General features: G+C 39.7%; 1 protein-coding gene across 1 annotated transcript in view; it reads right to left on the bottom strand.

Annotated features, from left to right (window-relative positions):
- The window catches only part of RAB3C (RAB3C, member RAS oncogene family), a gene marked incomplete at both ends in the record, with an annotated part of 317,859 nt that overhangs the window by 156,307 nt on the left and 139,575 nt on the right, over nucleotides 1-21,977 (bottom strand). Inside the window, one exon of the mRNA XM_081233553.1 lies at nucleotides 21,093-21,211. Coding sequence (XP_081089679.1) covers nucleotides 21,093-21,211 — 119 coding nt within the window. The remainder of the gene's footprint in view (nucleotides 1-21,092; nucleotides 21,212-21,977) is intronic.

The raw sequence follows: 21,977 nt of genomic DNA, 5'->3' as shown, positions 1-21,977 counted from the left end.
GCAGGGATAACAAAGGTAGGGGGAAAGTTCTCTACTTTCTTAACACATGTTTTGTTATTGTTGTTCTATCTGTCATTTGTTCATAAGGCCGATATCCTTAAGGCCATGTAGTAACACTAAAAGCTCTTTCCTGTTGTTGTTCAAAGATTATTCTAAGTGTATTATTTAAATGCCTGAAAGAATGAAAGGGTTTATTTAATAAATAGGAGGGTTGGGCATAGGCAATATCAAATCTCATTTGGAGCCATTTAAGACCTAGAACTTTTTTTTTTAAGGTCTTCATTATAATGCTTGCTGTGATCTAAAATAAATATTTCCTGAGTATTTACAAAGTAAATGATTTGGTGCTGAATATCATTAGACTGACAGACTTTTACATTATGTTGTCCCAAGCTAAAGAATAATTCTGTTGGTGAACAAAAAGAATATTTAAACAATGAGATTATATATATATGTGTATATACATATATATATATATATATATATATATTATATACAAAATAACATGGAAATAGGGTTGGTTGGGGGCTGTGGAATGAGTACCAATCAACACACATTATGCTGTTTTCTTTGTGAGCATTTCTCACCTCAGCCTTTGGAAGCTCAGACATAATAAATATTTTGACTAAATAATAACATGCTTTTGGCTACCAGCTGTGACCTCCAGAAAAATGGGAGAGGCAGATGGCAGAAAGCAGTGAAAGGGAAGTTTAATAGAGAAATGTTAGAACGTGAGTGTTTTTAAAACTTTCTACTATACCCAGGTTGTCTGTAAGTCTCTAAAGAATAGCATTACCAGATAAACTAGTAGATGCCCAGTTAGGTATCAATTTCAGATAAATGATAATATATTTCTTAGTATAAGTATGTCCTAAATATAGCATGGGGATACTTATACTAAAAATGTATGCATTATTTATCTGAAATTCAAATTTAACTAGATAGTTTACACTTTCATTGCTACATCCAGCAACCCTATTAAAAGTTCTAGTAAGGAACCTTCTAATGTTATCATAATACATGTCTACTGTTGCCTAAAAATCTCATTAAAAACAAATTTGGTCAGAAATAATGTTAGAAGAAATGTAGAGGATTTCATTGTAGGTGGTGGATCAACAAAAGCTGTATCTACTCATAGTATGTCTTGATTTCTGAGGGAAGTGAGAGGGCTTGAAGCTGCTGTCAGAATAACTAAGAATGTGAAAGTGAAATATGTGAAATAAGTCCACAGCTTCAGTTTTAGCTTCCATTGTCCTTTTGCTAGCTTTTGTATGTGTGTCCAGATAGACAAATTAAGTATCAAGCTCAAAGAACCAATCAAGCAGTTTTCTGATCTAGAAACAGGAATCAGTGACATAAATATCAATAGTAATTATTAAAATAATAAATTTGCAGAGTGTTACAGTTTTAGAATCTTTTCAGAATCCATAAACACATTTGACTTGCAAACCAACTTTGTGAAATACATTTTTTACTTCAGGAAGATCTACATCAGATTCTTGATTTCAGGGAAATTGTTTGCATTCCCTCCACAGCTGTGGAAGAAGCATGAAAAAAAATATGGCTTTTCATTCTAGCTGCCAAACATGTACTTTATGGATGAGTTCATTATTAGGCAAGATGGTACAGAATCACATTGGTGTGTAGGGGCTGCTAATGAGAAGTCATAAGTCCAAGTCCTTAATGTTAAGGTCAGGCTACAATGGGCCATTCTCTTGAAATATCACAAGGATGGCAATGTGTGTGTGCATACATGTGCAATGACTCTGACTCTCAGGAAGTTAGCTGCTTCCCGATGCCCAGTTTAAATATTCAGCATATAACCCATCCTCTCTTCCCTTTGTGATCTTTGTTTCTCTTAAGTCCCATATATCTGGGAGCTCTTTACAAGGCTGCCTGAGAATGCCAGAGAATGATGCTGGCTCCTTGTGTTGATTCCCTGACCAACTGGTTACAGGGAGGATGGTGACTGTCTAGAATGAGAGGATGTTTTTTGTTGGTTTGCTTTTTGTTTTTTCCTAGCCTCAGCAATGAACAAAAAGACCCTCCTATTTATATTCATCACAAATCTCTTAGAAGTTGGAGATCAGTTTAGGGATATAAAACTCTTTCTAAAGTGCAAATGTTCCCATCTACCCTAGCAAAGCACATAACAATTATACACATTCTGTAAATTGTTTTAACCTGAATTGGCCCTGGAAAGCATCAAACCAATCAGCTAATAGGAATTGTTTGGACAGGGAGAAAACCCTGTGGAAGGGGAGTTATGTAGGCGAAGGTTGGGCCTGGGCATTTGTGTTCTCATTCATTCACTCATCAATTGCATATTAATTGAGTGCTTACTAAGTATAAGATTCTTTGAGAGGTGCTTGGGTAACGTAGGGATAAATAAGTCTAATACATATTTGAACATCAAGAACTTCATAGCATAGTGGAGGAAACAAACAGGTAAGTGATGAAAATACAAGGCAGGATGAGCTAAGTGATTATGAGATCTATAAGGGACAGTACAGGGGGAGCCCCTGAGTGAGGAACAACTGATCCTGATCAGGAGGAAGGGAAGGGAACTAACACTTAATGAATTCCTGCCCCGTGGCTGGTGTCAGTTAGGCCTCAGTACCCACATTATTAAAAAGGGGGATATTCAAGGTGAGCTTTAGAAGACAAGGAAGACTCCAGAGGTCTGCAGTCAGGACAGGAACCCCTCGTTCTGTTCTATAGAAAAGCAGAGGGATCAAGATGCACCGCACATGTGAGTATGGCCTGTGGTCTGGTGTGGTCAGAGTGAAGAAAGGTGCATGCGGTTATGACACCTCATCTACTTCTGAAACAGTAGGCCTGGAAGAATGGGGGCTTTGGAAATCAGAGGGTGGCTGCATAAAAGCCCTGGCCCCATGGAGGGGACAGAGGGGAGGCAAGGGCAGAGAGGCTGACCAAAAAGGCAATCTTAGAGACAAAGGGGGATTCTGCAATAGTGGCCTGGTGACTTTCGCAGTGATTGCCATGCAGAGACCTCTCAATTGCAAAAATCAACCAACCAACCAACCAAGTGACCCCTCCCCCTCAAAAAACACGTGTTGGTCGAATTGAATCTTGTAAGCTATATTCAGCATACTGTAGGCTTCATATCCAGGTTTTAAAAAAGAAATATATATATATAAACACACACACACATATATAAGGGACTTGAGCGTCGATGGATTTTGTTCTGGAATCAATTTCCCTTGGATACTGAGGGACAACCGTGTCTTGAAAAGATGTCCAAATGATTCTAATGAGGAATCTGGATTGAGCCCTACTGTCTTATATAGACCTAAGGGCAAGATAAAGTCCTTTAGTGCCTACAGCATGCCAGGTACATTACATTGTCTCCTCTGTTCCTACAATCACCTAGTAAGTTAGGAATTCTTTCTCTCTTTTAAAGATAGTCACGAAGGCTGAGAAAGGTTAGATACTGTCAAGTTTCCAAGGTTATACAGTCTTTGGTTTGTTGGATTTGTCTAACTTTGAGGCAGGGGACTTCAATTAATGGTCTGCAAAGCCTTTATAGCTCCCCTCACCAGCCTCAGAATTCTCAGCTTGGTGCCTCTTGCCCTTTTCAAAATAGATCTTTAACCAAGAATTCTGCTCCCTTCTTTCTACCTTTCTCATTCCCTCCCAGATCCCTATCTCTGTTGGTTTTAAATTGAGGGAATTTTTTTAAAAAGGCAACTTTTCCTCTCAGCTTAAGAAAACTTCTCCTAAAATAAGCTGTTCTATTCAGCTATATAAATTAAGTCATTCTTGGTACTTTTATAGGTCATCGGATATAAAATTTTGTGCTCTAGTAATTCAGAAAAGACTCAGCTCCAGAATATAAACTATGAAAGCAAAGATTTACATAAATTACCATATTAATATTCATATTTAAAGTTCACAGCTTATCCAAAACAGAAAGATAAGGAAATAATTTCAATTATAGCAGAGCATCCATTTTTTTTTCATGTTGTTTAAATGTCTGATATGCATTTAGGAAGTGCTGGGTCAGTGGGACCACAGCTAGATTTTACTATACTTAACTCCTTGAATGCCATAACAAAGCTTTCAAAAATGTCTTGTTCAGGATTAAGCCCACTGGAATTTAGAGAAGGCATGAGGTTGAGGGAAGGGGTTTGATCAAAAGTGGGGTCAGGGATGGAACTGGAGGTAAAAATATTTGTTGTTCTACTATTGCTCATAAAAAAAAAGAATGTTTTGACACTCTGACATGGGCACTTTGATGAGGGCTCTATCAACATGACCCTGTCTGGCCTTATCACCACGTTTCACTTCAGTGGCAATGAAACTGATGTGAATAACAAAATTTAGGGAGCCAACAAGGGCAAGAGTGGGAAGAAATGACAAGGGGAAAGTGAGATGCAAATAAGAATAGTGGGGGGCCCAGGGGAGACCAGCTGGTGTTGCTGAAACTGGCATGCGCCACTTTTGTCAGCCTTACAGGGCTCCTTGGTGGGCTTGTTTAGGGCAGCTTTCTACAACGTGGTCTTTCACAAGGGTGTTGGAAGACAATATTAGAAGCTCTATTTATATTTAACTCATCCTTTTTTAGCATCTACTTTTCTGTGTTTGCTTTGTAATATGAATTATAGATTGGCATAATGGTATATGCTTATTATTTATGAATAAATAAATGGATGTTGTGTAATAAAAGAATTTGGCTGGTTTTTGTCCCCAACTCCTGAGAGGTAACCTTGGTATTTCTCAAGTGACTGGAGTGTCTTTGTTATTCACGGTGGGCCCTTTAGAGCAAATCAGATAGTTAATGCTAGTGAGATAACTCAGGATGAGAGGGGGGCCATGCCAAAAAGACCAACTGTGTGATTAGATGGTTGGCATTTTGAGTCAGGTGATATCAGGCCATCCTCTGAGGAGGGGAGGGGGGTTGGAAATTGAGTTCAACTATATGGGCAAAGATTCAACCAGTCATGCCGATGTAATAAACCCCCAACAAAAAACTCTGGAAACGAAAGCTTAGGTGAACTTCCCTGGTTGGCAATCTCCTGCACATTGTCACATATCAATGTGCCTGGTCGGTGATGTGTCCCTGAGGACAACAGAAGCTTTGAATGTGGAACCCTCCCAGATCTTGCTCTATGCATTTCTCTCTTTGGCTGGTTCTGATTTGAATCCTTTTGTTATAATAAAACTATCATTGTAAGTATAGCACTTTCCTGAATTTTGTAAGTCATGCTAGTGAATTATCAAACCTAAAAGTAGTCATGGGAAACCCTGTATTTGCAGCCTGCTGGTCAGAAGTGAGAGTGGTCCTATCTATGCCAAACTGATATATAGTACCTGAAATGAGTCCAGTCTTGAGGAGGACGGTGCCCTTAACCTTGGCTAACTCTGGGTAGACATATATTGGAATGACTACTCAAAAACTTTTAATGGCTCTAAGTATTTGGTTCAAAGAAAGTTTGAAAACCACCTAGGACACCACTCAGGCCTTGACACATCTCTTCCCTCACCTGCCATCCAGTAGCTGTTGCTTTCAGTATGCTATGGGAAGGAAAACTATAAAAAAAAAATTCATTTGATATATACGAATTACATTTGGATCACAGGATACAATAGACTTTAAATGAGAACTTTTGCAGCAACATGGATGGACCTAGAGATTGTCATACTGAGTGAAGTTAAGACAGACAGAGAAGGACAAATATCGTATGATATCACTTATATGTTGAATTTTTAAAAATGGTACAAATGAACTTATTTACGAAACAGAAATAGAGTCACAGATGTAGAAAACAAACTTATAGTTGCCAAGGGAGAGAGAAGTGGGGAGGGATAAATTGGTAGATTGGGATTGACATATACACACTACTATATATAAAATACATAACTAATAAGGACCTACTGTATAGCACAGGAAACTCTACTCAATGCTCTGTATATGGAAAAAGGATCTAAAAAATTAGTGGATATATGTATATGTATAGCTGATTCGCTTTGCTGTACACCTGAAACTAACACAACATTGTAAATCAACTATACCCCAATAAAGATTAAAAAAAATAAAGAAGAAAACACAATGAGAAAAAAAATAAATGAGAACTTTTCTAAAGGGTATTCTGTGACTAAAGAACATGAGATTGAGGGCATGGAGAATGTGGCATGGTTGGGCTGCTTGTAACTCCTTTTACTTACACCATAATTCTTGCTCTTGCTTTGGAAATTGATAGTATGGGAAGGAAAAGGTACATGACAATACTTAATATGGGGCTCTGTCTAAATTTAATGGAATCAGTCATCATACACCATGACCTATCTTCTCCAGTGACAAAACATAATCCTCCCATAACTAATATCGTGCTCTTTTTCTAATTTTCTCTTTAGAATAGTTTCCTTCAATGTCTATTAGTTTTTAAGGAGTGGGTGTGTAGGGGGGGTGGTTTACAACTGATAATGAGGATAATTATCTCAATCAACTGGACTGCAGAGATAAATAACCAAGGCCACCCCAACATTAAATGAATAAATAGGGTTCCAGAACCCTCCAGCTAGACTGGGGAGCCCCACATTAGGCAAATAGTGCCATAGATTTAGAAATAGGTAAGATTAAACTGGGGTTGTATCAATTTAGACTGAGAAGATTTGGCCTTTACTCATTTCACAGTGCAGTGGCTGAGTGCATATTATTTGCTGACTGGACAATTAGAAAATGAGGACCAGGACTTCCTTGGTGGTCCAGTGGTTAAGAGTCCACGCTTCCAATACAGGGGGCCTGGGTTTGATCCCTGGTCAGGGAAATAGATCCTGCATGCTGGAACTAAGAGCCTGAATGCCGCAACTAAAGATCCCGCATGCCACAATGAAGATCCCACGTGCTGCAACTAAAAAAAAAAAGATCCCGCATGCCACAACTAAGACCCAGTGCAGCCAAATAAATAAATACATACATATATATTTTTTAAAAAGAAAAGAAAATGAGGACCAACAGTATGTGTCATAAAGTACTAAACATTCTAACTATCCACTGAGGTTGGAAAGCAGACTTGATGGAGATTACATTCATGATGGAAAATACTAGTAAGTTTCAAGTAAGGCATGAGCGTAACCATTCATTTTTAAAGCCTAAAACTCTGTTTTCTAAATAGGATCATCAACAATCCCACATATTTTCTTTTTCATTAACAATATTACCCAGAAACCAAGCTGAACATCTAGAACTAGGAAATGAGCTCTTACCACAATCTCCTCTCTGAGGAGTTATGTGACAGGTATAATTAGTGTCCTTCAAGACAAATCCACTCCCCAAAGACAGGCAACTAATTTCAAAGAAAAGAAGGTACAATAAAATAGATAGGAACCAAGAAAATCCTCTGAGAAAATAACAGTATTTGCAATAAACATTTTGACACACAGCTGCACATAAGGAGCTGCCAAGAAGTCTATTTTCAGAGTATAAGTGAAGCAGAACAAATAGCAATCATATTTATATAATATCTTTCATCCAAGAGACCAAGTCTTTTATTTAATCTTTATATTCCCTATATAGCCTGTCTTAGGTAAGGCTTCAGGAACAAGAATTTAGCTTCTAGCCTTGACTTTAGTGTCAGTGTTTATGGAATTATAATTACCACCTCCAAGTACAGATGAGGTTAGGCGACAAAACACAAAGTCAGATGGGACAGGCATCTCTATTCCCCTAGCTCCTTCTCTGTACATAATCAGCACATTAACTGCTAATATGTGCTTCATGCTTCAGTCTTCAAGCCTTTTGCTATTTCCTGTATCACCAAAAAAAAAAAAAAAAGAAAAGATTCTCTGTGACCAGAATATAAGCCCAGGTTTGCCCTCTTTGGTCTGGGCAGATATTGAGTAAACTTAAGTACTTAATTAAAACATCTTTAATTCCAGGCTTTACATTTTTTAACGTGTCTGCATTCTTCATGGAGCTAATTCTGGGCCAGAACTAAGTCCAGCAAATGAAAGAATAAGTGCAAAAAACAAAGAAATAAAAAAAATCCAGAGACAGAAAGTTGGTTGATGGAACTTTGAGGCCATAAGAGATGAGTAAATATTTCTCATTGAGTTAGATGACATTTCTGGCCATTTTTACGTGCCCCTAAATATGTGTTGTACATTTATTGTTCTAAGGCATTCCTCACATATACTCTCCCCTCCAAAAATAAAGATAAAAGAAGACCATTTTAGGGTTGGAATCAGGGTTAGTTCCTACAGGAACTAACCAGGTAACTTCAAGTCACTTTGCCCAGTATGGAAGATGAGACACATTTTGATTTCTCTTCATCAATTCTACCTACATATCAGCTCCATCTTACTGAGAAGTTAGAAGGTCTTACAGTATAGACAAAAGTTTGGTGAGATAGGCAGTACTTCCCTACACACTTGAGCTGAGAGCACTGATTTATTTTCTTCAAAATATTCTGATACTGTTGTGGCCCTTGGCCATCAACTTTTTGTAGGACATGTAATTGACATGTGCCTAGGACTGTGAATACTATGAAGAAACAAAATGAGTAAGGTCTAGTCCTATATACCTCTCTTTCTGTCATTCATACATTCATTCATTCAACAAATATTTATTGAACATCTAGTATGTTCCAGAGACTATTCTAGACACACAGATATAATACTGCATAAAAGGGACAGAGATTTGATATTCTGTGAAGCATGCTTGCTGGGGAGACAGATGTGGTAAATAAGTCAATTAGAAAATATATTAGAGGGCCTCCCTGGTGGCGCAGTGGTTGGGAGTCCGCCTGCCGATGCAGGGGATACGGGTTCGTGCCCCGGTCTGGGAGGATCCCATATGCCGCGGAGCGGCTGGGCCCGTGAGCCATGGCCGCTGGGCCTGCGCATCCGGAGCCTGTGCTCCGCAACGGGAGAGGCCACAACAGTGAGAGGCCCGCATACCGCAAAAAAAAAAAAAAAGAAAATATATTAGAGAGTGGTAAATGCTATGGAAACAACATAAGGCCAAGAAAGGGGATACGGAGTCCTAAAGAGGGTTGCAATAAAAAATAGGGTGGGAGGGGCACACCTTGATGATAAGGTGATGTTACAGTGAAGAATGGAAGCCGATGAGGGGAGAGCCATAAAGATATCTGGGGAAGAGACTTCCAGGCAGTAGGACTAGCAGGAGCAAATGCCCTGAGGTAGAAGCATGTCTGGTATGCTCTAGGAATGGCAAAGAGGCTGGTGTAGCCCAGCCAAGAGGGAGAGCAGGAGAAGGTGAGGTCAGAGAGGCAGTGGGTAAATTGTGCAGGGCTTGTAGGCTCTCGTAAGGGCTTTTGCTTTAATGCAGGGGAGGTGGGATGCTGCGAATATTTGTAGCAGAGGAGTGACATGATCTGATTTACAGTCTGAAAAGCTCATTCCATCTGCTGTGCTGGGAAGATTCTGGAGGCTAGGGCAGTGCTAGAAGCAGGGAGACCAATTAGGCTATTGTAATAATCCAGATAAGAGATGATGGTAGCATAAGCAGGGTGGTAGCAGCATGTTATGGCTTGAATTGTATCCCCTTCCCAAAATGTTAAAGTTCGAATCCTTAGTACCTATGAATGTGATGGTACTTGAAAATAAGGTTTTGCAGATGATCAGGTTAAGATGAGGTTGTTGGGTGGGCCCTAATCACATAGGATGGTGCCCTTATAAGAAGGAGAAATTTGGGCACAGAAAGAGACACATATAAAGGGGAGATGATATGAAAACACAGGGAGAATGTTTTCTACAGGCTAAGGAATGCCCGAGGCTGCCCAAGGGAGAGAAGCATGGAAGACGTTCTCTCTCACAACCCTCAGAAGCAGCCAACCCCACCGACACTTTGATCTGGGATTTCTAGCCCCAGAACTGAGACATTTCTGTTTTTGAAGCACTCAGTCTGTGGTACTTTGCTACAGCAGCCCTAGCAGGCTAATACACAGTGGAAACAGGGAGGGGCAGGGGGGTGGTTGTGGAGTGGTGGGATTTTGAATATATGATTGTTTCTTATTATTCACGGATTCCATATTTTTGATTTGCTAAAGTTTATCTGTAACCTCAGAATAAGTACTCATGGCACTTTCACAGACATTTATAGACATGAGCAAAATGATCAGAAATCTGAGTGGCCCAAACACATACTCCTAGTTGAGCTGAACAAGGGCACGTTCTGCCTTCTTGTTTCAGCTCTCACCCTGTAAATAAGTGCCCTTTCACAATACATTTGGAGTCATACTCTTCACATTTTGGTTTTTTTATTGATGATTTTGCTGTTCAATATGACCTCCAAGCATAATGCTGAAGTGCTGTCTCATGTTCCCGAGTGCAAGAAGCCTGCGGTGTGCCTTACAGAGGAAAAAGGTGTGTTGGATAAGCTTCATGTCAGCATGAGTTGCATTGCTGTAGGCCATGAGTTCGATGTCAGGAATCAACAATATATATTAAACACAGTGTCTTGAAGCAGAAACACACCTAACGTAAGGAATGTATTGATCGGCTGGCAAACATGTTGTGAACAGAAGCTCACAGGAACCTAATCCCATACCCCCCCAGTGGGGCAGATTCTATACTCACTAATTCAACACTCTTGATAACTTTATAGAGAGCATAACCACCTCGAAGGACAGAAGAGATGTATTTTGAAATTAGAGCCAAGATAATAACAGTATTTTTTTTTAAAGGACTGGATGTGGGCTCTGAGAAAATGAGAAGTTAAGGTTAACCTCAATGTTTTTGGCCTGATAAACTGCAAAGATGGAGACAGAAAAGACAATGGAGGGAACAGGGTATATTTTGTTTTTGTTTTTTGGGAAGGAGCTGTGGATTAGGAGCTGTCTATCTTATAAATATAAACTTGAGCTTAAGTTGGATGATGTGAAAATTTCAGAGGAAGAAAACTGTTTTATGGCTGGGTCCAAGCAGCAGTAAGAAATGTAGTCATTAAGATCCAGGGAGAGGAGAGACACCTCGATGCCCAGTGTGGGGTGGTGGTAAAACTCGGGGGTCAGACGTCTGTGCTCTGATCCCACCACTGCCCCCTCCAAGCTGTCACAGAACTGACGTTGTAGCTGAGAAGACCTTGAACAAGATTAGGAAGCTCTGAACAAAGGCTTAGCAATTGCTCATCATATCTCAGCTGTTATTACCAGGCTAAAATTCTTTCATATTGAATATGAGGTCACCTTCATTTAAGACCATTATATATTTTTGGAGAAAAAGAAAGAGACAGAAAACTGCAGAGGAAGAGAATATTTGAAGGTGAAATTTCATTCCAGTTCCAGCACATCTGCAATAGTACCCTGAATGTCATGGAAATGAATTATTTAAAACTGGTGGGATGATGGTGTGAGACTTTTATCCTCAGTCTGGTGGTTTTTAAAAAACATCAACCTGCTCACCAGATTTCCTGCCTTAAAAAAAAACAACTTATATTTATAGTTTCTCATTGTGTCATCAAAAGCAGAACGTAAATAAATAAGGTGGGGGAAGTAAACCAAAGACAATCTCCTACAGGAAATACAGCAGCTTGTGGCCATGCCATACTTAGAACAGAAATGCATTTAAAGTCAGGAATGGGGAAGAATTTAAATCAAGTTAAAATTCACTGCAATGTGTATAAACATTTGAGTTTTAGTGCTAGACATTCAGGAAGAGCCTGCACAGCAGATCCGAATTCCATATACCTGGAATCACGCTCCCACTGAGACCCAGGAAACTCTCTAGGCCACAACTCCTCTGAGCAACATTTCAAAGGCAGTGAATTTTCAGTGGTGATCTTCTGTTTCTAGAACTATCTAAATCTATTTGGGCCTTGTCTCTCTAATAAATCATTCATTTATTTCTTAAATCAAAGCCCATCAGAGGATTCAAACCACAGAATGTTTTCAAAAAAGAGGTAACCTCTATTTTCTCAAAATTATGGAGTCACTAAATTGCTGCTCTTGACTTTGAACTCCACACAGCTGTCTCCTTAACAAACTGCAGGTTGGAGCAAATGGGGATCTGGCCAATTAGTCTAGTTACTGACCACGGTGACACACAGTTTCGCCACCTGGACAAAGCTGAAGAAGACTGTAAACCTTGTTGTAGCATCCAAAGTGATTGTTTAGAGCCACCTTACTTCCCTGTGTCTTTTTAAAAAATATGCCAACCAATTCAGATAACCTTACTAGATGTGCACTTTCCATGCGGGTTTCACTCACTTTCAATAAATAATTCTTGACAGCCACTCAGTGCCAGGCCCTGGGGTAGGCAAGGAGATATAAAGGCGAAAAAGAGAAGGCATAGCCCTTGTCTTCAAGGAACTTGGAATCCAGCAGGAAACCATAAAATGAAATAGGCATTTACTTTATAAGATAAACCAGTGGTGGTGTTTCAAGAGCCTACAATAGGAGCAAGTAAACACATCTGGCGTTGAAAAAACCTATCAGAGGAAATGATGGTCAAGCTGAGATCTAAAGGATGAGAGGACATTAGCTTGATCTGTGTGAGGGTTGGAGGGATGTGGTTCCTTGTAGAAGGCAGGGCATGTGCAAAGGCCTCTTCTGAAGAGGAAGAGAAACCCACAAGTATACGGAACCTAGAAGTATTCAAGGAACTGAAAGAAGTTCAAAAACTGGAAAGACTTTGGGGAGGGGGAAGGGTAAGCTGGGACGAAGTGAGAGAGTGGCATGGACATATATGCACTACCAAATGTAAAACAGATAGCTAGTGGGAAGCAGCCACATAGCACAGGGAGATCAGCTCTGTGCTTTTTGACCACCTAGAGGGGTGGGATAGGGAGGGTAGGAGGGAGATGCAAGAGGGAGGGGATATGGGGATATATGTATATGTATAGCTGATTCACTTTGTTATATAGCAGAAACTAACACACCATTGTAAAGCAATTGTACTCAGAGATGTCAAAAAAAAATTGGAAAGACTTTAACAAGCATAATAATACAAGGTCAGCATCTGGTTTCCAAAGTATTGGATGCAGTATAAGCAAGCACCTGAGGCCCTCTTCAGAGAACATAAGCTCAAACTGCCTTCTATCTAAGGTATAACATAGAAAAATGGAATTTAGGGAGGATAGTCTAGGTAGCATGGAATCCATGCATTCCCTTGAGTGGTTACCATTTGATTCTTGGATCGTCTGAGACCACAAGAAGTCTATGTGCTTGGATTATATTTTCCGAGCCTCCCACAGGGGCCTTCACTGAACATACTCTAATGTTTGTCTTCTATGTTTTAAAGACACTATAAAAAAGGAGTCTCATGAGGTCTTTTTAGTACTAGTTGTGAAAGCCATTGTTGACATAAACCCAATGTTTTCCCAAATTAAAGATATTTCCAGCAGAATTTAATAAAAAAAAAACAACTTTCTTTGCCCTCAGGGATTGGTATAGTAATTTTTACCCCTTCCTATATTGAGAGCTATTAATATTGTAATACAATATTACATCAGGTTTAATTATTTTTTTCAGCCATGGTTTTCACCTCGGTTTTAAAGAGTCACAGAACCAAATTTTGTTTTAAACACAAGAGCCATTTTGCCCTTTACACTTCCACAAGCTTTAAAATTCTCTATCAGACACCCTCAAACTTATGTGCCCCCTCAAATTCTTCTGGACTCACCTGTCTGAAAGGCCAGCCACTCATTCCATTCCGTTCCTGCAAGGGCTCTGCTCAACTGTCACCTCTGTTATCAGCATGACATGGGCATGACCCAAAGCAGCTCACCTCAGGCTAATGCCACACAGCTCTGCCTTCCACAGTGAAGCTTTCCTGTTGCCACTGAAATGAGTCATCCACGGATGTGTAACACAGAAATGTGGAGGAGTTAAAGTCTGAACCTCTGACCAGTAGCAGACAAAGGCTCATGGGGAAATTCTTCTCCCTTCTTCTACCTGACAGTCTCTCTGAAGAAGTTCCTGTGAGACCTGTGGTCAGTTGCACTTGATACCAAGTGGTGACTGGTTTGCCAGACGTCCCCTGGTATTGCTTCCCCCTTCTCTGTGCCACTCACCCCTTTCTTCTCTCTTGCTTCCCTGAGACTGTACTTCCCAGCAAAGTATTAGCATTTAAGCTTTTCCCACCCTGTTTCTAGGGAACTAGGGCTAAAACAATATTCCCTCCTGATTTTTGGGGTCACTCTCTACTCCTATTTTATTAAGCATATTCTATGTATCTTTTGTGTTTACTTCTTCACATTCTTTTTGAAAATGTGTAGACTCAAGATAAACTTATAAATAAGATCACAGTGAGCTTCATTTTGTATTAACTTTACAGAACTTGGCTAAAGAGAGTATTTTAATTTAATTTAATTTCTCAAATAAAATTCTATTGGAAAATTCAAAGTACAGTCTAACGTGTTTTCAAAAAAGGGACAGCCTCTATTTCCTCAAAACGATGTGTTACTTTGCTGCTATTCTCTCTAAATCTCTATACTTTCTTAACTGACTAGAATTTATGTGTAATTAAATTTTAAGAAACTATTCACTTCATCTAAATCTTCCTACAGTTAGATAGTTTAAGGATTTTACTGAGATCACAGCCAACAAGCATTTTCTTTTCTTTCTATATAATGAAAGTACATTTTGTTGAGAAGAGTATTTGAAACTTTAGCTGCAAATACATTTCAATTAATTTTTCTTTTGCTATGTATGTTTTTCTGTATTTTTTCTAGCCTTAAGGTCAGTACTTGGATACCAGTAATTTAAAGAATCTGTTCCTTTGTACTTGTTTTGCTTAGGAATACCTTATTTCTTGATGTAGAAAGGCATCGTGGAATATCAGCAAGCCCCTCCTTCCCCACTGCTGCTGGACAATACTGTATATGTAAGCAAGTTAGTACTGCTGAACTGGATTTATTTCCCCAAACAGGTTTTTTTTCTTACTATACAACTCCATTTCTATTCCTTAAACATTTCCCAAGGTTTTTGATGGGTTGAGTTCATTAATTAACAGTAATTTTTAAAATACCCATTTTGTGCTAGTTACTACATTAAGTAGGAAATACAAAATTTTTCTCTACAAATAGTTTATATTCTATTAGGAACTTAAGACAACTATATACCTAACAACAATAAAAAGTTGAATATAATATCACCATAGCAGCAATACATATATGATATTAAATCTTTGCTGGGAGGAAGAATAGAACCATTAATTCCTAAGTTGGTCTGAAGTAATTTCTATATTTTTTTGTTGGGATATCAAGGAAGTATGTGAACCTCTATAGTTCCTTGGATCATCCATTCAAAATACATATTGGATTAATGTGGTATATATATACACAATGGAATATTATTCAGCCTTAAAAAGGAAGGAAATTCTGACATATACTACTTCATGGAATGAAACTTAAGAACATTATGCTAAATGTAATCAAAACTACAATGAGGTATCACCTCACACTGGTCAGAATGGCCATCATCAAAAAATCTACAAACAATAAATGCTGGAAAGGGTGTGGAGAAAAGGGAACCCTCTTGCAGTGTTGGTGGGAATGTAAATTGATACAGCCACTATGGAGAACAGTATGAAGGCTCCTTAAAAAACTAAAAATAGAACTACCATATGACCCAGCAATCCCACTACTGGGCATATTCCCTGAGAAAACCATAATTCAAAAAGAGTCATGTACCACAATGTTCATTGTAGCTCTATTTACAATAGCCAGGACATGGAAGCAACCTAAATGTCCATTGACAGATGAATGGATAAAGAAGATGTGGCACATATATATAATGGAATATTACTCAGCCATAAAAAGGAACGAGATTGAGTTATTTGTAGTGAGGTGGATGGACCTAGAGTCTGTCATACAGAGTGAAGTAAGTCAGAAAGAGAAAAACAAATACTGTATGCTAATGCACATATATGGAATCTAAAAAAACGGTACTGATGAACCTGGTTTTAGGGCAGGAATAAAGATGGAGATGTAGAGAATGGACTTGAGGACATGGGGAGGGGGAAGGGTAAGCTGGGATGAAGTGAGACAGTAGCATCGACATATATACACTACCAAATGTAAAATGGATGGCTAGTGGGAAGCTGCTGCATAGCACAGGGAGATCAGCTCAGTGCTTTGTGATGACCTAGAGGGGTGGGATAGGGAGGATGGGAGGGAGACGCAAGAGGGAGGGGATATGGGGATATATGTATACTTATAGCTGATTCACTTTGTTGTGCAACAAAAAATAACACAACATTGTAAAGCAATTATACTCCAACAATGATATAAAAAATAAAGAACATTATGCTAAATGAAATAAGCCAGTCACACACAAAAAAGGAAATACTGTATGATTCCACTTATATGAGGTACTTAGAGTAGTATGAATAGAGTGGTCATATTCGTGGACATAGAAAGTAGAATAATGGTCCAGGGGTTGGGGATAAAGGAGAATGGGAAGTTATTTAATGGGCACAGAGTTTCAGTTTTGCAAGATGAAGAGTTGTGGAGATGGACTGTAGTGATGGTTGCACAACAATAAGAATGTATTTAATACCACTGAACTGTGCACTTAAAAATGATTAAGATTGTAAATTTTAAGTTTTGTATATTTTACCACAATAAAAATTTAGAAAAAATTTTAAATAAAATTGTACTGTATTCAGTACTAGGGAAAAGAGATGAATGAACTCACGCTGCAGTACAGAAGACAAAATGTAATCAGATAAAAACAGAGTCTGCTAGGTTTTTTATGTGGTCTGAAGAAAGTGCTAGTGTGGCATGGAAGCAGAGATATGGGAGTGAATAGCATTGTCCACTGGGAATGGAAATTGTGGTGGGTGGGAAACAAGATAGTGGTATCGTCAAAAGCTTCATAGAAGAGTTGTTATTTGAGATGGCCTTGAAAGGAGAATAAGAATTTAGAAAGATAGCAGAGAAGGTATTCCAAGCAGAGGAACAGAGTTATTGAAAGAATGGAACATTAGTAAATTGAGAAAAGTTCTGTCTGGTTGAAACCTAGGACCAGTGGAGGAGAGTGGTAGGAGATGATGTTAATGGAATAGCTATGAGGAGGCAACACTGCCCACCACGTTAGAGGGTGTGGACTTCATTCTAAATCAATGGTCTTAACCAGAAATGGGCATCAGGATCACTTTTAGAGCCGACACACATACATATACCAATATTTATCACTGCAGACTTGGTTTTGTTTGTATAGAGTGGAGCCTGGGCTTCTTCATGCTGTCAAGGCTCCACAGTGATTCAAAGAGGCTCCCAGAATCTCCACTATAAGTAATAAGACATTATGAAAGGTTTTATTATTAAGATGAGAGATGTTACTTAGCTCTGACGGCAATATGATAGATGACCTGGAGAGGGTGGGACTTGCCAGTAAGCATACAAGGTAGAACATTTCTAAAGTGCTGAGAGCTAATGTTCTTAAAGAGCTCAGGACAGTCTGAATTTAGACAGGGGCAGTAAGGACAAAGGCCTTCAGAAAGTTAAAACTCCTGGACTTGGTGGTCAGTGAGATGTAATGGGTAAAGAGAGAGAAATCAAAATTAGAGCTCAGATTTCCACATCAGACAACTGGGTGCAGGTGGATCCACTAACGGAGATAGTAAATATTGGCACAGGTAGTAACTACAACATCTGGCAGATTGACTGTCAAAGAGTAGGTGCTTTGGGCTTCCCTGGTGGTGCAGCGGTTGAGAGTCCGCCTGCTGATGCAGGGAACACGGGTTCGTGCCCCGGTCCGGGAGGATCCCACATGCCGTGGAGCGGCTGGGCCGCTGAGCCTGCGCGCCCGGAGCCTGTGCTCCACAACGGGAGAGGCCACAACAGTGAGAGGCCCGCGTACAGCAAAAAAAAAAAAAGAGTAGGTGCTCAATAACTGTTGAATGAATGAAAAATCCCTAGTAAACCAATGATTATACAGTTGTGGATGAAAACATGACTAAGAGTTGGTTTATGGATAAGCTTTGTTGGGTTTTGACAAATCTAGATATCCGGGGGAGGTGGAGTGGAAGGTTGTGAAAAAGAAATGCAAAATAGAGGGTACCATCAAAACACAAAACCGGGGCTTCCCTGGTGGCGCAGTGGTTGGGAGTCTGCCTGCCGATGCAGGGGACACGGGTTTGTGCCCCCCCGCCCGGGAGGATCCCACATGTCGCGGAGTGGCTGGGCCCGTGAGCCATGGCCGCTGAGCCTGCGCGTCCAGAGCCTGTGCTCCGCAACGGGAGAAGCCAAAACAGTGAGAGACCCGCGTACCGCAAAAAAACAAAAAAACAAAAAAACACAAAACCCACAAAGGTTGGAAAGTTTAGGCTCAGTTCCAAAAACAGTGAACGGTTCAGTTTGGCTTTAGAATAGTGAGAGATGAGACTGTAAAAATATAGGGACTCCATGATTTCATGTGTCTGGAAGTCAGTCTGAGAAAGTTTTAATTAATTAAGGAGGTGATGGTAAGTCATGGCTTTGGGGCAGGAGTCTTCCATGATCTTTAGGATCATGTTCTTTTGGGAGACTCTTATAGCAGCAGTGGGGTAGGATGGATTGGGATGGGAAGAAATCTAAGGGGGAAAAGATCAGTTAGAAGGCTATTATAAAGGAAGCAGCAAAAGATAAGAAGAAGAAGTGGAGCCATGATGGTCACGTGATTTCTCAGGCAGGAGCAGATTCAAAGGATAGTCAGGAAAAAATTAATATGCAAGATCAGGCCCCAGAATAGGATGGATGGAAGTTAGAGCTGGATACACGGTGGAACCTGGGTGGCAAAGCATTGTGGCCTCAATGAACAGCAAAAATTGAAGTCAGGAAGGTAAGCAGTTTCAGGTGAAGACAATTGATTCTGAGATGGCAGCAGGATGTCCAGGTGTATAAATATTTCGGCTACCAGGAAACGCAACAATGCACTTCACAAGACAGACTGGGGCCCGATAGTTAAACTTGGGAGCCATCTGGTACAAGTGATAAATGATGTGTACAAGTGGATAAGATGGCCAAGGAAACAGAATAAGCCCAAGAAAAAAGCCATGAGAGGATGCTTACCCTTTGCTGGGTGAGGGAGGGAGTGAAAGCTAGGAAGTAGAAAGAGGAGCGGTCTGAGAGACACAAGAATAATCTGGGAAATGTGCCTCTAAGACAACAGGAAACAGAATTTCAAAGGAAAGAGTGGGTAAATAGAGTCAGATAGTTAGAGAACTGGAGGAGGTAGGGGAGAAGTGAGATAGGGCACATGGTCTGTTGACAGGTGAGGGAGCCTGGGTGGGGTTGCAGAGGGAAGGCGTGGAGGAGGGCATGAGGAAGCTGCCCGTTTCCACAGTGTTTCTGATGCGAGAGTCAGAGGTACTGCTAGGATGGCTCTTGGCACTGTTATCACTTGGTTTCAAAGAACTCAACAGATCCATCTCTTCTCAGTCGTCATATAACGTTCATTGGAACAACGGGCCAGAGCTATGGGTGCAAACAGATTTAGGAACCCTGATGTCTGAAATCTAATTCATGAACACTCCTGGGTCTTATCATTTCCTGAAAGGAAATAGTCAAAGTTAAAATGACCATTTTGTATGACAATATGTGTGCCAGAGCTATGTGTGGCAATTAACTGGATAGCACCACGGTATTCATTGAACCAACCTTTTTGTTACTAATTTGAAATGCTACTTTTATCATAAACCAAATCCCATGTGGCTTTGTGTCTATATCTGGACTCTCTATTTCATTCCGTTCTATACCAAACTTCCTGGTATTTGATTGGGATTGCCTTGAGTTTATGAATTTATTTGTGAAGAACTGACATTTTTTACAATAGTCAGTCTACTAAAAAGGGATGTACTTAAGCCTTCTTCTATGCCCCTCAGTTGAAGATAATTATTTTTTCATGGAGGTCCTAAGCTTGTCTTTTTCAGTTTACAGCTATATATTTCCCTTTTGAGTTGCTATTGTTAGTGGTATTATTACTATTTTTTTTGTATTGTAAGTGTGTGTGTGTGTGTGTGTGTAAATAAGAAAGATGTAGGTGCATTTTCAGATAAGCAATAAAAATTTTAAAGAAACGATCTAAGGCAAATTGAAATTTTTAATAGCATCTGACATTCACTGAGCTGATACACATATAAAAAATCATTTTGGATAATACTATCATGTGAAACAGAAAAAAATAATGTTTATTTTACCTGTGTATTGCTAATTTTTCCTTCAATAAGACAAGCCATGACTGTATTTGGAGTTAAAATGTGGTGTCTGTTTAGTCCTGGTCCTACCAGTGAGCTCGCTTTCCTCCTAATACCACACAAAGCCCAACTAGACTCTGGCTCTTTCCACAGAAAAGTAGCCCTGTTCCACCCTGCTGCTTTAATTCATGCCCATGACCACGACCATCAGCTTTTCAGTGTCTCCTCCTGCGGTGCTGGTGGAATAGGCTGAAGGAGCTGCAGCCACAGCAGTCAACCCCCCATAGCAAATCACACAGACAGAGGTGTTTTCACATGGTTTGATGTAGCTGGGAGTCAAGAAAGGTTTCAATTTTTCTTTTTCTTCATCCCAGTCCTTTGGAACTTTTCAATTTGAAGGAAAACAAAACTATCTAACAAATCCAGATAAGGGGTCAGCAAACTTTTACTGTAAACAGCCAGGCAGAAGACGTTTTAGGCTTGTGGGCTGTATGGTCTCTGTTGCAGCTACTTAACTCTGCTGTTGTACCATGAAAGTAGTCATAGACAATAAGTAAATGAACCTGGCTGTGCTCTAATAAAACTTTATTTATAAAACAAGTGGTGAGCCAGTTGTGGCTCATAGTCCAGATTTGGCCTATGGTTCATGGTTTCCAGATTCCTATTTTAGACCAGTATACTTCCAGACCATTCATTATCTGTACTTCAAAAAATCAAAAGCAATGTACTTGTCCCCATGGAACTAAAGATCACAGGATGCAAAGCATTGGAGTGAATAAAATAGAGCAAAATCATCAAAATGATTTCTTATCAATCCTTCAGTGAGTCTGAGCATAGCTAGCCCTTGTTTGCTGTATGAAACACAAGTGGGATCACAGTATATAAAAATACACATATTACATTGTGGTGTGATCACTGCTTTGAGGAGGGAGAGAGAAGTGAATGAAAAAAAGTCATTATTAGTAATGCGAACATTTGCTCTTACTTACCAATCTTGTACTGCATTGAAGGATTCTTCATTTGTGATGTCATACATTAAAATAAAGCCCATGGCTCCACGATAATAGGCTGTGGTGATAGTCCTGTATCTTTCCTGGCCTGCTGTGTCCTACAAAATAAAAATAATAATCTGTCAGAAAATGAGGCAATACACCTTCTGGTTATTATTATTCCCAAAATAGTCATAACAGAGAGTCTAAATTGTATTTACAATGTATAGCTATATATGTTTTTCAGTCTTGTTTTTCCTAATGATTTTCATATGGCCACTCTGCAGTATTATGAGCAAATCCTTTTTTTTGGGGGGGGGTGTAAAGAACTAGCTCAAAGTACCTTCTACATATGTTCATTCCCATTAAGGAGCATTTAACTATAGAATAGAAAATAAGAAAGATCATACATATCAAAATCTGTGGCTTTTGTAGAGTTTAAAACCAGAAGAGTACATTAGCTCCATCATTGTGTATTTACTGTCTATCTGTTAAGTACAAGTCTCTGTAGGTAAGAAAAAAGAAAAAGACCTTTTATGAAAAGGTCCCTGCATTTAAAAGCATGCAGTGTAGTTTCCATTTATTCAATGGTAAAATGACAATTAAAATACCTACTTTTGGGCTTCCCTGGTGGCGCAGCGGTTGAGAGTCCGCCTGCCGATGCAGGGGACACGGGTTCGTGCTGCGGTCCGGGAGGGTCCCACATGCCGTGGAGCGGCTGGGCCCGTGAGCCATGGCCACTGAGCCTGTGCGTCCAGAGCCTGTGCTCCGCAATGGGAGAGGCCACAACAGTGAGATGTCCGTGTACCGCAAAAAACAAACAAACAAACAAAAAAAACTACTTTGTGTGGGTGTTTGAGTCGGACAGATCTGGAGATCCCACTC

Source organism: Mesoplodon bidens (assembly GCF_964165515.1).
Source record: "Mesoplodon bidens genome assembly, chromosome: 4".
Lineage (NCBI taxonomy): Eukaryota > Metazoa > Chordata > Mammalia > Artiodactyla > Ziphiidae > Mesoplodon > Mesoplodon bidens.
The sequence above is the reverse complement of the archived record's forward strand: the minus strand, read 5'-3'. Positions and strand labels throughout refer to the sequence as shown.